General features: G+C 31.8%; 1 protein-coding gene across 2 annotated transcripts in view; it reads right to left on the reverse strand.

Moving 5' to 3' along the window:
* STXBP5L (syntaxin binding protein 5L) overlaps positions 1–16,666 on the reverse strand; it is a 388,157-nt gene that overhangs the window by 192,600 nt on the left and 178,891 nt on the right. For both annotated transcript variants that reach the window (XM_047100036.1, XM_047100035.1), the window contains exons 7-8: positions 8,574–8,657; positions 3,561–3,684 (exon numbers count right to left, since the gene is read on the reverse strand). In XM_047100036.1, coding sequence (XP_046955992.1) covers positions 3,561–3,684; positions 8,574–8,657 — 208 coding nt within the window. The remainder of the gene's footprint in view (positions 1–3,560; positions 3,685–8,573; positions 8,658–16,666) is intronic.

Raw genomic sequence — 16,666 nt, forward strand, 5'->3', positions numbered from 1 at the left:
ATAAATACAAAATTATATTAAGAAAATTATAAATAAAATACAGAATATTTTCCTTCTAATTAAAAAAATACTTAAGACTACTTAAAGCAAAAATTACAACAGTGTATTTAGAACATATATAACTATTATAATAGTATAAATGTAAATAAATATATATGATTATGAAGCTTCTACATTTTTTCATAAAGTGCTACAATGTTAACTCTAATAGACTGTGAAAAGTTAAAGAAGTATACTGTAATCCCTAGAGTAACTGATCAAAAAAATGTCTTAAGATAAAATGCCTACATGTAAATTAGAAGGAAATTCTAATAAAAACTTTCACATAATCCAGAAGACAAAAAAAAAAAAAAAAAAAAAAAAAAGAACGATGAAAGAAACAAAAAAAAAAGATCGGACCAACAGAAAACAAATAACTTGGTGTGCCCAAATCCAATTCCATCAGTAATTACATTTAATATTAATGGACAAAATACTTCGACTAAATGATAGAGACGAAATAAAAAAGACCCAACTGGGGCACCTCGGTGGCTCAACTGGTTGAGCGTCCAACTTTGGATCAGGTCATGATCTCATGGTTTGTGACTGCTGTCAGCACAGAGCCTGCTTCAGATCCTCTGCGCACTGGTCTCTCTGCCCCCCCCCCCCCCCCGCTCATATGCTCTCTCTCAAAAATAAATAAACATTAAAAATAAAAAAGACCCAACTATATGCCCTCTATAGGAGACATAATGGATGCCTAACAATTAAGCCTCAAAAATACATGAAACAAAAAATGACAGAACTAAAGTAAAAAATGGTCATTCCATAATCCGTAAGAAATTTTAATACCATTCTCTCAGAAATTGATAACACTAGTCAAGTATCACTAAAATCAGAGGATCTGATTAATATTATCAATCACCTCGACCTACTTGATTTTTACAGTATATAAAGCAGAAATGAACAGAATTACAGGGAAAAATCTATAATAATAGAATTTTAACTTACCTCTCTCAAAATTGGAAAATCAAACAATAAAAACTTAGCAAAGATTTAAAATACAAAGAAAACACAATTTCAATTTGAGCTTTGTATTGGAAATGTATTCTTTTCAAGCGTACTTGGAACTTTGTAGTAATTATTTGTTTATGTCTAATTATAAAGCAAATCACAGTAAATTTTGTAGAACTAGTATCACGCCACATTCTCAGACTACAGTTAGTTTCCAAATCTATAACAAAACGCATTTTTAGAAATTATAAAACAAATGTCTAACTCAGACATCAAAGAAATTATAATAGAAATTAGAAAATACCTCAAACTGAATATTAATGAAAATTAAAAATTTTTAATAAAATTAATACCAAAACTTATAGAATACAGCTAAAGTACTACTTAGAAAAATTTTTATTTTCTAAAATAAAAATAAGTGAAATGAAATGTAACAAAATGAACCTGAAGAATATAGATAAATATGACAATGAATGCCTTTATTGTAAAAATCACTGATGTCTGCTTAACTATGGTGAGGCAATGGTATTTAACTTAATCTATATGTTATGAGACAGGTGCTGATGTTTTCAACAACCTGTGAACAGAATTTTAACCCTTTCAACAGGAAAACAGAATTATAGTTGACTCTTGAACAGCATGGGTTTGAACTGTGTGGGTCTACTCATGTAAAGATTTTTTAAAAGTTTTTATTCAAATTCCAGTTACTTAATATAAGTATAATATTAGTTTCAGGTGTATAAGCCACTCTGGAAAACAATATGAAGTTTCCTCAAAAAGTTAAAAATAGAACTACCCTTCAATCCAGCAATTGCACTATTAGGTATTTGCCCAAAAAACATAAAACTAATTCAGGGCTGCCTAGGTGGCTCAGTCCATTAAGCATCCAACTCTTGATCTCAGGTAAGGTCATGATCTCATGATTCGTGGGATTGAGACCCGAGTCAGGCTATGTGCTGACAGCACAGAGTTTGCTTAGGATTCTCTTTCTCCTTTCTTTCTCTGTCCCTCCCTCCCCACCCTCTTTTTCTCAAAATAAATAAATATATAAGCTTTAAAAAAAAACCTAGTGATTCAAAGGAATAGATTTTTAAAAATAAATATAGTACTGTAAATATATCTTTTCTTTCTATGATTTTAATAACATTTCCTTTTCTCCAGCTTACCTTATTGTAAGAATACAGTATATGATACATATAACATAGAAAATATGTATTAATTGACTGTGTTTATCAGTAAGGCTTCTAGTCAACAGTATGCTGTTATTAGACAAGTTTTGGAGGAGTCAAAAGTTATATATACGCAGATTTTCAACTGCATGAGGATCCGTGCCTCATCTCCCATACTGTTCTAGGGTCAACTGTACAGAAAACAACCCTAACTTATAAATATGGATATGGTGAAACATATGAAAGTATTAAATATCTAATCCAGCCAAAAAGAACTCATATAGAAGTTGACAGTCAAGAAGAACAGAAGTAAACAGAAAATTTACGAATAAATCATATTACACACATAAAAAAAAAGGCATAAGGATTTTAGGGGGAGGAGAAAAAGTAAACTCATCATAGAAATAAATATTTAAATCTGAGTGGGAGGTATAGCAAATAACTATCCAAGGTTTCTATACTGGCAATCTGTAAATGAAGCATCTGAAAGTAAGTGAGTAAATGCAAAGTAATCTCTAAGTAAAGCTGCTAGGTTAAATGTTGTAATAATTTAATAATTTGTAAATGGAACATGCAAATGTGGTAGAAAAAAGGACAGACCAAGACAAGATGGAATAAGTGGATCTTGTGGTTTATGGGTCATTCATTATAAAGAAATAATACTAAATTTTCTAAATCTGACACTATAATAAATGCTCAGAAAATATAAAATAGACTATGTTTGATTAACTGCTAGGTTTTGACCTCCCTATTCTTACAACCAATGATATAAGGTAAACATGGAACTCAGATCACTACCAATATTCTCAGAAATAAAATGGTCATCTGAATAAAAGATACTCATACATTTGAACTTTTTATTCTGCCCAGTGAGACAGGTACAATACAAACCTTAAATACATCCTTTTGATAAGGAAGATAATAAGGAATATAATCTACAATGAAAACCATAGTTCTCATAATTTAATGGGATCAAATGGTAGAAATGGAAATAAGTGAGAGAATCTAGAAAATGACAAACTATAAACCAGTTTAGGAATTAGGTCTGAAAGTCAGATCTATATGGTGTCATTCTCACTATCTCTGTAACCCTTAAAACTGGACAGATTTTCTACATTATCTCCTGTGCTTCAGATACATCAACCATCCATCATTCAGTTTTGGTTGGAAAGGTCTCTATATAAGTATCACAAAGTAGGAAAGTGGATAGACACAGGGGAGGGAAAGTACAGAAAGTTTGGAGTATAATGTGGGGATCTGAAGGAGGTATAAAGAGGTATTTAAAATCAGAAGTTACATCCTATTACTTTCTTTCAAACACATTGATACCACCTGTTCCACTTCAAGTCTAGGCACTATATCTCCAGAGTTTATTTCTTTGGAAAGCATACACCTTACCATGTGGAATTGTAGTCTGGAAAGGACGACTTGGGCTTTTCAGGTTCCATAAAGTCAAGCTACCATCTGAATGGCTGCACATGAATTGTTTGCCCTCATGATGCCAATCAATTGAATGAATAGCCTAATGAAACAGCAATTAAAAACAAGTGGGGAGGGGGAAAGTTGATATGTTATAGCATTCTATATTCCAAAGGAAATATATTCTGAGATAAAATTATTGTACCAACAATACTTAATAAACATACATAATTTTTCTGACCCAGATCATACTACCTTTAGCTCTAGTCCTCTATAAGCTTATAGAAGACTACGAAAAATAATCTCCTGAGATAAAAGTTAGGTACATTTCATAATATCATTATAGCCTAGAACTTTTTGTTGTAAATTCTATGTCCTCCCTGTATCCTATATGATTATTTGGAAAATTATTTACATAGAAATAAAAGCAAGGTTATCTGAAGATGATTTCTGGAAAGGTAGAGGCCTACTTTCACCTAAAGTAGCCAATTTAAAAAATAATTTACATAAGAGCTACCATCTGAGGGCTTACTATGTGCTAGACCCCTTGGAAAACACTTTATTTATATTAACTCTATTAATTTTATTAAAAAGGTATTATTTTTTCCAATTTGCACATGGTGAAATAGGCCTACAGAGATTGATATACTTGTTCAGGTCACACAATTCAAAGCCAGGGTCTATCCAACCACAAAACCCACATTCTCAATCATTTTACCATATTGCTTCTAACATGAATTATTTAATTGGCTTGGCAATTTAGGGTTTAAGGAAGAAGGATTTAAATCTTTTTTTATACTTCTAATTTCACTCTGAAGATGTGAAATACATAAAATTAACAAGTAATTATTCCAGTTTCACATATTGTTTTATTCCCAGTGGTAGCACAGTGCCTTGCATAAAATAGATACTCAATATCTGTTGTATGAATAATAACGTTATCATATATTTCCACAGCTTGGTATTCTTTCTAAATCATAAAGTTTATATGGACTTTGTATAATGCATAAAAGCTGAACAGATATGTACAACATTACCCTTTCCTTAAAGGAACTTTCAAAACTGCAAAATAGGGAAGATTGAAATAAATGAATATTAATAATAGTTATTGTTTGGAACTTTTAACATAAATATGCATATATATTTGCATATAAAACTAAGATACACACACACACACACAAACACCATATACTAAGATATGTGTATTTAAAACTAATTTATTGTTTGTTTTCCAAACAGTAAGTATTATTAGAGTTAGAGATAACTGATGGCTAGAGTAATCATTAAATACATCATAAAGGACATAGGATGTGAGCTGTACCTCAAGATAAGTAAGATTTAATTAAATGAAAAGACAACATGGAACCCTGGACTTATTTTCTCTCTCATTCTGGTCTTCATTACTAAAGACTTTTTTTTTTTTCTTTTTTTGCCAGGGTTCAGTAGAGACAGAGGAAAATACTCTTCATCTTTTCCTTTGCTCATTCTCACTATTTTGGGTAGATCAAGGGAAATGTTTTAACTTTTACGTGTTAACTTGATGAACTCAATGTAAAGTTCTCTCAGACTGCTTTGCTATGAATGATGGAGGCAGAGAGATCATCTCCAGCCCTAACCCTTCTTCCTATCTTACTGAATTTCTTCCTACCTTCTGGGGAAGACAAGTACAAAAATAATAGCTACAACATAAAAGCAAAATAAGTCTAAGTGCCATGAAAGATATATACTTATTGAACACTTATAGGTAAGAAAAGGCATCTAAAACCAGTTTGTTATTAGAGAAGGTCAAGTAGTGCATCACTGAAGAACTGGCATTTGAATACATTTAATGGGTAAGTACCCAATTTCTATTAATTTGATTATACCCTACTCCTTTCTTAAAAAAGGACCTTAAGGTTCTGAAGAAAAACCAAAAATGAAACAAAGCAAAAACAAAAGCACACATAAATATAACTAATACAAGAAGAATTTTTAAAAAGATAGAAAATAAAATACAGAAGATAAAACACTAGCTAGTTTGGTCAACTCGATGGCTGTGATTGAGTTTCTCTCTACAACAAAAAAGAAAAAGGAAACCCAAAAAGCAGATATCAATATGAAAAAGGAAAATCAGTGGCTACTCAAGGAATTAAAAGGTTATCATCATGTCAAACTCTGAGGGTTTTCACTGTGAGAGATTATTTAGAAATATTGACGTAATGAAACAAAAATGTCACAGCTAATGTGGGAGTAAATTCATATAGTTATTTCTGAAAACTATGTTGGATTTATAAAACAAACCTTTCAATTCATCAATGGCTATTCATCAAGGGGCTAGTTAGGTAGTCCAAATAGCTTTACAGTGGCTAAAAAGTTAATAGGATTTTGATATGCAAAAGAGGAAAGAAGGGAGTTCATGACAAGGAATTAGCTGGAGCAAAGGCTTGGAGGTGGAAAATAAATGGTATGTTTAGCAGATAGTAATATGCCTGAAGTGTGAGGAGTGCTTATAAAGATTCATGGCATTAAACTAAAGGGAAAAGATAACATTGGGATCTTAAATCTCCTGTCAAGGAATAAAGATTTTGTATTGTTGATAATTGGGAGCCATTCAAAGTTTCTGAGGTAGAGAATTACATGATCTGTGTCTTAAAATGATAATCTTGTTAATGAAAGATACTGAAAAGGTAAGATATCAGAGGAAATGCAATTAGTTAAAAGGCTATCATAGTCTTCCAGGCAAGAGATAACAACCTAGATTAGAACATTGAATGTGGGAATGAAAAAAAGAAAGGAAATGAATGATAGACAATATAACAGAACCAGGAGACTACAAAACTGATAGCATAGGATATGTAAAGAAGAAAGATTAAATATGACTCTAAGGGTTACAAACTGGAATAAATAATCAAAATTTAAAAACTGAAAAAGAGAACACAGAACAAGGTTTAGGTCTTTAAATGTAAATTCAGTGTCAATGAGATATTTACCTGGACTTGTGTGATAGATTGTTAGATATATGGATCAAGAGCTCAGGAGAAACGTAAGGGTTAGAGATACATTGATTTTAAATTTATTAACATAAAATTAATATTTGAAATGATGGGAAAAGGATATGAATACAAATGTAAACTGGAGGAGAAATCAAGAGGGTAAAGATATAGAATCCTGAAGAGTGTCTATAATTTAAAGGAAAACTAAGGAAAGAAGTGATGGAGAAAGGAGGGGCAAAAAATGAGGTAGAAAGACACAGACAAGGGAAGACACAATTTTAAGAAGGAGGGGCTGATGTAAAGCCACAGGTTTAATGAGAAACTTAAAAGACTACGAAGGGGTCACTATTTAAATAATGAAGAGGTCATTGGTGACTTATTAGAAACCATTTCATAATAGTATTACAAGTAAATTCTAAATACAAGAGGTAAAGTGCTGAGGAAAGTCTTAAAAGTTTGGCAGTAAAATGATATATTTAACTATCTCCATTAAAATGATAGGGTATATAATTATGCATCACAGTAAATAGATTATATGTATATACATACATATATACATAAGTCAATATTTAAAATGATTTTTAGGTATAAAGTAGGTGTAGTGTAATACTCTACTGACTTAAACATTGTTAATGTTTATTTGAAAATTTCACTAAAAGTTGTTTTTGCTCACTTCTTAAGGTTAGAACTCTTCCTTCTACACTGTTTTAGGGCATAAAAAAAAGCAGCTGAGTCAGCATTTTGCTCTGGATTTCCTTTTTCAATGGCCTACTCTATTTCCAATTGGCTAAATACTCAGATCATATTTGTACTTTTATCTAGCTACTAGTCATCTTTATATTTTGTGTATTTAACAAAAGAAAAATCTAGCTTAGCTCCCCAGGGACTTCTCTCCTTATGATTCAAGATGCAATAGAAGTTCATCACACAGAGCATAAATGTATGACATCACCTGCAGGGCATCTTCCACCAATCATGACCAAATTACCCAACTAAGTACTTCTGAACTCTGTCACTATGATAATTATCTTGTACATACCATAAAATCTTAGTTTGCAAGAACCACTAAGAAACAAATTGGGTGTGTGTGTGGTTATGAAATAGCCAAAAGCTTCTATCTTTAAGCATCGAATTTAAAAATTCAACTGTTATGAAAGGATGGGAGGTAGAACATGAAGAAATGTGGTTTTTTTTAATTTTTCTATTTATCTCAGTGTTGCCTTAAATTCTTCTGCATTCTTCCCATATAAGTGCGGGTGATACCAGATAATGATTATTTGACCTGTATTTTCCTAACTCTCCCTACTTTACTATTTTTAAAATTGAATTGAGAGCTTACATTTATATCCACAACTATAAGAGGTAATTACCCTTTTTCACTTTTTGCCCCAACCTATCTTCATATTAGGTTCTTCTGAAAGGGGAAATCATTAATGGTATAGAATCAATCTTTAAACAACTAGAGTATTAATGCAGAGTCTATTCTCTGATAAACAGCAGTTCATTGCTTTCTCTAAATGAAAACCTAATGGTCTCAACTATGTACAATAAAACTTCCTTCAAGATAGTACTGACTCTTAAGTATTACTATTTACAAAATCAATCTTTATTCTGAGAAGGCAAGTATTGTATGATAAGGCCTTTCAAACTGACCTCTTAAATTTTCTGCCACAGAAAAAGAATTTTCTAAGGAAGTTGTGAATAGTGTCTTTAAAGATCTTAAGGGTACTGAGTGAGGCAAGACATAACCATGGAAAACCTAAAGAAGGAAAAGGATAGATATTAGGCATCAATGTATATAAGATGCCAAAAGGGACCCAAAAACAGTCAATGGAGAATTCTCATTCAGGAGAACAATCCAGAGTTAAAACTTGTGCAAATGCCAACGGTCAATATGAGGCACTGGGTCAGAACCAGGCAGTTTCCCAATGATAAAAATTGGTAATGTACAAAGCTTAGAGTAGAAAACAGGCACAAAGTTATAATATCCTTTTCAAATATTTCAGTAGAAATCACTTACCTCATCATAATAAACTCTCAGTTCTGCTCTTTTAGATTTCAAGTCCCAGAATACTACAGTACCATTTTCATAACCTATCAGCAACTGGAAAACATTAGAATAATAATTTTTGTAATTCCAACATTAATTTTACTTGATCCAAATAAAGCTTAATGTTAATACAATAAAGCAAAATCATAACACAAAACACAACTTTATTTAGAATATCAATTTTTCTAGAGCCTGAATATATATTTCCTATTTAAAAAAATGGCAAATAAACTCTAGTTCAATATAAAATATTTACCAATGAAATCTGTCTCATTCCAAAGAGAAATTGAGGAAACATAAATATATAAGAACAGAAAAATAAATGACAAAATTGGAACAAAGAAAAATGGGATAGAAAATGAAGATGAAATAAAGGGTGAAATGGGATAAGTTTAATGACTAATGTACATGCCATTCAGTTCTATGTACTGCAAAAATATGGCCACAAATTGGTTTCTAATTTCTTTATATCAAATCCAATTTTCTCTCGGAGTTATGTATTTTATTTTATTTTTTCAATATATGAAATTTACTGTCAAATTGGTTTCCATACAACACCCAGTGCTCATCCCAAAAGGTGCCCTCCTCAATACCCATCACCCACCCTCCCCTCCCTCCTACCCCCCATCAACCCTCAGTTTGTTCTTAGTTTTTAAGAGTCTCTTATGCTTTGGCTCTCATTATGGAAAGAGCCTAAATGTCCATCAACTGATGAATGGATAAAGAAATTGTGGTTTATATACACAATGGAGTACTACGTGGCAATGAGAAAGAATGAAATATGGCCTTTTGTAGCAACGTGGATGGAACTGGAGGGTGTTATGCTAAGTGAAATAAGCCATACAGAGAGTGGGTGAGTTATGTATTTTAAACTGGTGATTTATGAACCCTAAAAAGTTCACAAACGTATTCTAGAGGTTTACATCATTAAAAATGGTTGATATTTATAAATCAATAAAGAAGACAACAAAATACATGTTTTCACTTTAAAACAGAAGTATTTGAGAACAGATAATGATTAATAGATGATCATATTCAACTCATTTGGCTAATTACTGCTAGCCATGCTGATTTTTATTATCATATAATTTGGAGTTATTATTTGTAGATATATTGTTATATTTACTCTGTCATTAGTTTAAAAAAACAGGAAGGATAAAAATGGGCCAGTGCTCAAATAATGATAGTATTTTCCACAAATCTGCCTTAAGATGATTTTACTAAAACACAGTAGTATTTCTCTGATAAACATTCTTACACAATACAGAAAAATGTTTCAATAATTCTAAAACATCAGAGGTAAAAACAGAAAATAGAGTGGTGGTTATAAGCTACTCCTATATAGCATCCTGAGACCTAATCACTTACCTCAACATTTTATAATAGGACACAAAAAAATGACAAAAATAAATGAGCTAGTTTTCACTGGAAATGTAAATTTTTCAAATATCGTTTTATGAAATAAATGTATATTTGAAGCTATAACATGTTTAAAGGTTTTATTTTTAAATTTATTTTTTAATTAAAAATATTTGAGTACAGTTGATCCAGAATGTTACATTAATTTCAGGTGTACAACATAATAATTCAACTTCTTTATATGTTATACTATGCTCATCACAAGTGTAACCACCATCTGTCACCATACAACTCTATTACAGTATCATTGACTATATTCCCTATGCTGTGCCTTTTATTTCTGTGACATATTCATTCCATAACTGGAAGCCTGTATCTCCCACTCCCCTTCACCCATTTGGCCCATCCCCCACCCCTCTCCTCTCTGGCAATCATCAATTTGTTCTTATAGGTCCGATTCTGTTTTTTGTTTGTTTATTCATTTGTTTTGTTAGATTCCACATATGAGTAAAATCATATGGTATTTGTCTTTCTCAATCTGACTTCTTTCACTTAGCATAATACTTTCTAGGTCTATCCATGTTATCACAAATGTAACAATCACATCTTTTTTATGATTACAAATATTCCATTGTGTATATATACCACAACTTTCTTGTTCATTTGTCTATTGATGAATACTTAGGTTGCTTCCATATCTTGACTATTGTCAATAATGCTGCAATAAACACGGGTGCACATATCTTTCTGAGTTAATATAATTGGTTTCTTTGAGTAAATACCCAGTGGTGGAATTATTGGATCACATGCTTTTTTTTTTTTTTTTTTTTTTTGAGAGAGAGAGAGAGAGAGAGAGAGAGAGAGAGAGAGAGAGAGAGGATGAGCTAGGGAGAGGGGCAAAGGGAGAGGGAGAGAATCTTAAGCATGCTCCGCACGCAGAGCCTGTCGTGGGGCTCAATCCAACAATACTGGGATCATTACCTGAGCCAAAATCAAGAGTTGAACTCAACTGATTGAGTCACCCAGGCACTCCATTTGTATTTTTAATTTTCAAAGGCAACCTACTGAATTGGTGAAGTTACTTGTACGTGATATCTCAATAAGGGGTTAATATACAAAATGTATAAAGAACTTATATAACTCAACACCAAAAAATAATCTGACTAAAAGTGGGCAGGGGACCTAACTACACATTTTTTCAGAAAAGACATACAGATGGCCAACAGAGACATGATAAGATACTCAACAACACTAATCATCAGGGAAACACAAATCAAAACCACAATGAGATACCACCTTACACCTGTCAGAATGACTAAAATAAAAAAGGTTTCAATATTAAATTACATACAGTAAATTTTAAAATTGATTTGCAAAAATTTGAGCTTTACATACTAAATTAAAATAAAGTAAATGACATAATGACTTGCTAAATTAAAAAAGTCAAAAGTAAGTGTAAACTTTAAAAATATTTGTTAAAATTTATAAAACATCATAAATACTATACTAAGATGACTTTTAACTTCAAATCAGCTCTTTTTGCATACTATAGAAAATGATGTATCATTAAACCAATTCCTATGGAATCTATGGAAAGGAGGTTTGTAACTCTAAAAAGTTCAGAAAATCTCACTTAGCAAGAGAATGAATAATATAACCTTTCAAAATTTGAACCCTAAGATGTAATGAAATAATAATCTAAAATGCTATATTTTTTCATAGAAATATCTGAAAGATAGTTTTTTGTTTATAAAACATTACCAGCAATAGCCTCATTAAATCACAAAATATAAACTACCTAGCCTCAAAATGTCACACTTTATTGACATAACTATACATTATGATATAATAAGTATAAAAAAATATTAGAATCACTTAGAGAATTGAGAAAGAGAAAAGCTCCTGATACCCAGAGACATCTGACAAGGACACTCTGTGACCATGATGAATCAAGACAAGATCAATCCATAATATGTCTGACCACAGCAAAACATGAATATCACTCAAGTCACAAAAATATATTATATATACATTTTATCTAATTATATATTATATTACTATATAATATAATATTAAACATTTATCCCTCAAAATAGAATTTAAGTACTGTAAAGGCAAAGGAGGTGACTTTCTGACTATATCATCAAGACTTGGAACAGTATCTGAAGAAAATAGGTATCTGATAAGTATCTATTAACTTATTAAATACCACAAAATCAAAATCACAGATACTATGTTTCCTAACAACTATGAAATAAAATTAGAAGTTATTAACAAAACTATTTTGGAAACTAAAAAATACACTTCTAAATAATTATGGTCAAAGAAGAAATTATAGTGAAAAGTATGAAACAGAACTGAACAAAAATGCCTCATATTAAAACTTGTGAGATACAGATTTAGCCTCATCAAGAACAAAAATTATTGTTTTAGAAATACATATTAAAAGAGGAAAATTTTTGAATTTTTTACTGATATAAGCATTTCACTTTATAAAGTCAAGAAATAAAAAGAGTAAACTTCAAGAAATGGGAAAAAATAGTAAGTCACCTTATCCAAGAGTAAAGGATATCTTTCACTTATTCAAATATACTTTTATACCTTTCAGGAAGTTTGATACTTCCCATATATAAATTTTATTATTAATTTTATAGCTAATCACTTTGAAGTTTTTGGTTGCTATTTTAAGTTGGATCTTCTCTTCATTATCTTTTTTTGAAAGTGCATTGTTTCTATGGTTAGGTTTTAGTATAATACCTTATAAATTTTTTTATTATTTATACTCATTTTAGTGTTCAGTTTATTAAGCATTTTGGATATACTATCACATAATCAAAAACAGAGACTTGCACTTCTTTCTTTCCAATTTTATGACTCTAATTATTTTCACTTGTCTTAACTACATTACTAAAACATCCTATAGTATTAAAAACAGTGGAGAAGGTGAGCATCCTTGTTTTCTTCTTGCCTTTAGTGGCAATGTCCCTAATATTTCCCTACTTAGATCCTGGATTCTCTATATATTTAATATATATAGCTAAGAGGGTATGAATTGATTCATTTCTTAAATAAATTTCTTTTATCAGAAATATGTGTTTAATAAATATTTTTACTGAGGGACAGAGAAAAGCACACAAATTATGGATGTGTCTTTAAATGACTATGAAGTGAATATACCTATGAAACTACTACCTGGGTCAAAAAATATAATTGAAAAACAAGAAATAGAATAAAAACAATACAAGACACTCAGAAGCCTATTTCATATCCTCAATGAGTCAACATTGCCGTTTCCTCTTTATCCTCTAAAAGTAACTACTGACTTCTGGGGCACCTGGGTGGCTCAGTCGGTTAAGGGTTAAGGCTCTTGATTTCAGCTCAGGTCATGATCTCAGAGTTCATGAGTTTGAGCTCTGCACAGAACTCTGCACTGACAGTGCAGAGCCTGCTTGGGATTCTCACTCTCCCTCTCCCTTTGTCCCTCCCCTGCTCATGCTCTCTTTCAAAATAAAACGAATACACTTTTTAAAAAAATTAAAAGTAACTACCGACTTCTAACACTGTAGGTTATCAGTATCTGTTTTTGAATTTTATATGAGTGGAATTATATATTAAATATCCTTTTCTGTCCTGCTCCTACTTTTGAACATGATATTTATAGCAGTAATTCACTAACTTTTATTAATGTAATAGTATTCCATTGTTTGGGTATGACAATACCACAATTTATTCATCTGACAGGTAATATAGTAATGTTGCTATAAATAAGCTTGTATATGTCTTTTAGTGAATATGCATATGCATTTCTGTCAGGTATATACTGATTCATGGGATAAGAATATGTTTAACTTTAATAGATAATGCCAAGTAGTTTTCCAAAGTGGTTGTACCAATTTTTATTTCTACAAGCTACATATGAGACCTCCAATTATTTCTCATCTTTTTTTAACAACTAATATTATCAGTAGCTGCACAATATTAAATGGAAGAGGTTGTATGATAGGATCTTTGTCTTATTTCTGAATGCAGAAGAAAAACATTAATTCACCATTAAGGAGGATATTTTCATATTTTTGGGTAAATAAAGTTCAGAATAATAGAGTTCCTTTCTTCTAGTGTAACAAGAGATTTTTATTTACCACAAAGGGAAGGTGCATTTTATCAAATACTTACCTTTTTATTGTCATATGTTTTTTCTCCATATTCCTGTTAATATGATAATTCCATTTATTTTGAAAAGTTAAAACAATCTTGTATTCCTGGGATGAATGCAAATAGGTTGGGTTCCTTTGTGCGTTCTCTTTGATTCTTGATCAGACTTGCCAGAAATGCATCAGTTTTATTAGTGTTTTCACAGAATTAACTTTCATTTTTGCTAATGTACTACATTCTCTTTTTATGTTTATTTTAATTTTTTCTCTCATATTTTATATTAGAATTCTCTAGAAAAATAGAACAAGTAGGATGTATCTATAAAGAAAGATTTATTATAAGGAATTGGCTAATGTGATTATGAAGGCTGACAGGTCTAGAAGGGTTAACTGGTAAGGTTAATTGGCAAACTAGAAACCCAGAGAGCCAATAATGTAGTTCTAGTCTGAGTCTAATGGCATGAGACCTAGAAGAATCAATGGTGTAATCCCAATCTGAAGGCCATCAGGCCCCAGATCCAGGAAGAGCTGATGTTTCAGTTCAAGTCCAGAGGCAGGAAAAAGCTGATGTCCCAGTTTGAAAGTAGTCAGCCTATCTTGGAGGAAAGTCAACCTTTTTGTTCTATTCAGGCAACTCATTCAATGAGGTCTGCTCACACTACGGAGAGCAATCTACTCTACTCAGTCTACTTATTTGAACATTAATCTCACTCAGAGTACCTTGACAGAAACACCAGAATAATATTTGACCAAATATCTGGGCATCCCACAGTTCAGCTCATGTTAACACATAAAATTAACCTTCACATCTTTATTATCTTCTACTTTCTCTGAGTTTAATTCACTATTTTCCAATTTTTATTCTAAGATCATTGATTTACAGCTTTTCTTCACTTTTTAATAAATGCAACAAAAGCTATACATATCCCTCTAAAACACAGCTTTAGCTTCATTCCATAAGTTTTGATATATCACAGTTGTAATTTAACTTAAAATATATTCTAACTTCAATAGTGATTTCTCCTTTAACATGTTATTCAGAAATGTGGTGTTTATTTACTAAGTACGTATTTAGGAGATTTCTTATTTATGTTTTATTGATAATCTTGCTAAGTTCTCCAGGGTGAGAGAATATACTGAGTATTATTATAATCCCCAGAAATTTATTGAAACATGATTTATGGTCAGCAAATGTACAATTTTGGTAAATACTTCATGTATACTTGAAAATAATGTATGGTATGCAGGTGTTGGGTGTAATGTACTATATATGTCAATTAAGTTAATCACGTTCAAATTTTTTATCCTCACTAATTACTTCTTTATTTGCTTACTTTCGCTTCTTTAAAAAAATTTTTTTTAATGTTATTTATTTTTGAGAGAGAGAGAGACAAACTGCAAGCAGGAAAGGGGCAGAGAGAGAAGGAGACACAAAATCTTAAGCAGGCTCCAGGCTCTAAGCAGTCAGCACAGAGCCCAACATGGGGCTCAAACCCATGAGCTGCGAGATCATGACCTGAGCCAAAGTCAGACGCTTAACCACTTAACTGAGCAACCTAGGTGCCCCTGCTTACTTTTGCTTCTTACGTTTGTGATGGTATTAGAAAGGAGAGGCTTTGGGAAGTGATTAGGTCTTACAAGTGGAACCTTAGGGGTGTATGGGTGGCTCAGTCTGATAAACATCCGACTGTTGATTTCAGCTGAAGTCACAATCCCAGGGTAGTGAGATCAAGCCCTGTGCTGGGTTCCACACCAGGCATGGAACCTACTTAAGATTCTCTCTCTCCTCTCTCTCTGCCCCTCCCCAACTCATGCTCTCTAAAAACAGTGGGGAGTGAAACCTAAAGAAAAGGAGCAGTGTCCTTGTGAAAGAGACTCTACAAATCTTTCTTTCCCTTTTTACTATATGAGGACACAGTGAGAAGATGGCCATCTTGAAAATGGTCCTTCACTAGACACCAAATCTGCTGGTGCCTTAATCTTGCACTTTCCAGCCTCAGAAATATGAAAAATAAAACTTGTTTAAGCTGTCCAGACTATAGTATTTTTGCAATAGCAGCTGAACTAAGACATCTAATTTGTGTGATATTAGCATAGCTATATCAGTTTTGTTTGTTTTTGCTTAGGGTTTACATGCTATATCTGCCCTCTCTTTTTATGTTCAACTTTTCTATAACCTTAAGTTTAAAATGTGTCCTTGTAAGGGCACCTGGGTGGCTCAGTGGGTTAAGTGTCCGACTTTGGCTCAGCTCATGATCTTGCAGTCCGTAAGTTTGAGCCCTACATTGAGCTCTGTGCTGACAGCTCAGAACCTGGAGCCTGCTTCAGATTCTGTGTCTCCCTCTCTCTCTGCCCCTCTCCTGCTCATGCTCACTCGCTCTCTCTCAAAAATAGACATTAAAAAAATTAAAAAATAAAATGTGTCCTTGTAACAATATATCATTGTTTTAACACAGTTTAAAAATTTCTTTCCTTTAGTCTGTTTACATTTAATATAATTGCTGTCATACTTTAGAACTAATCTACTTGTTTTATATTTGCCCCATCTGTTTA

Source organism: Lynx rufus, unplaced genomic scaffold (assembly GCF_022079265.1).
Source record: "Lynx rufus isolate CCGP_SWC_20201006 ecotype Redwood Valley unplaced genomic scaffold, mLynRuf1.p SCAF_5, whole genome shotgun sequence".
Lineage (NCBI taxonomy): Eukaryota > Metazoa > Chordata > Mammalia > Carnivora > Felidae > Lynx > Lynx rufus.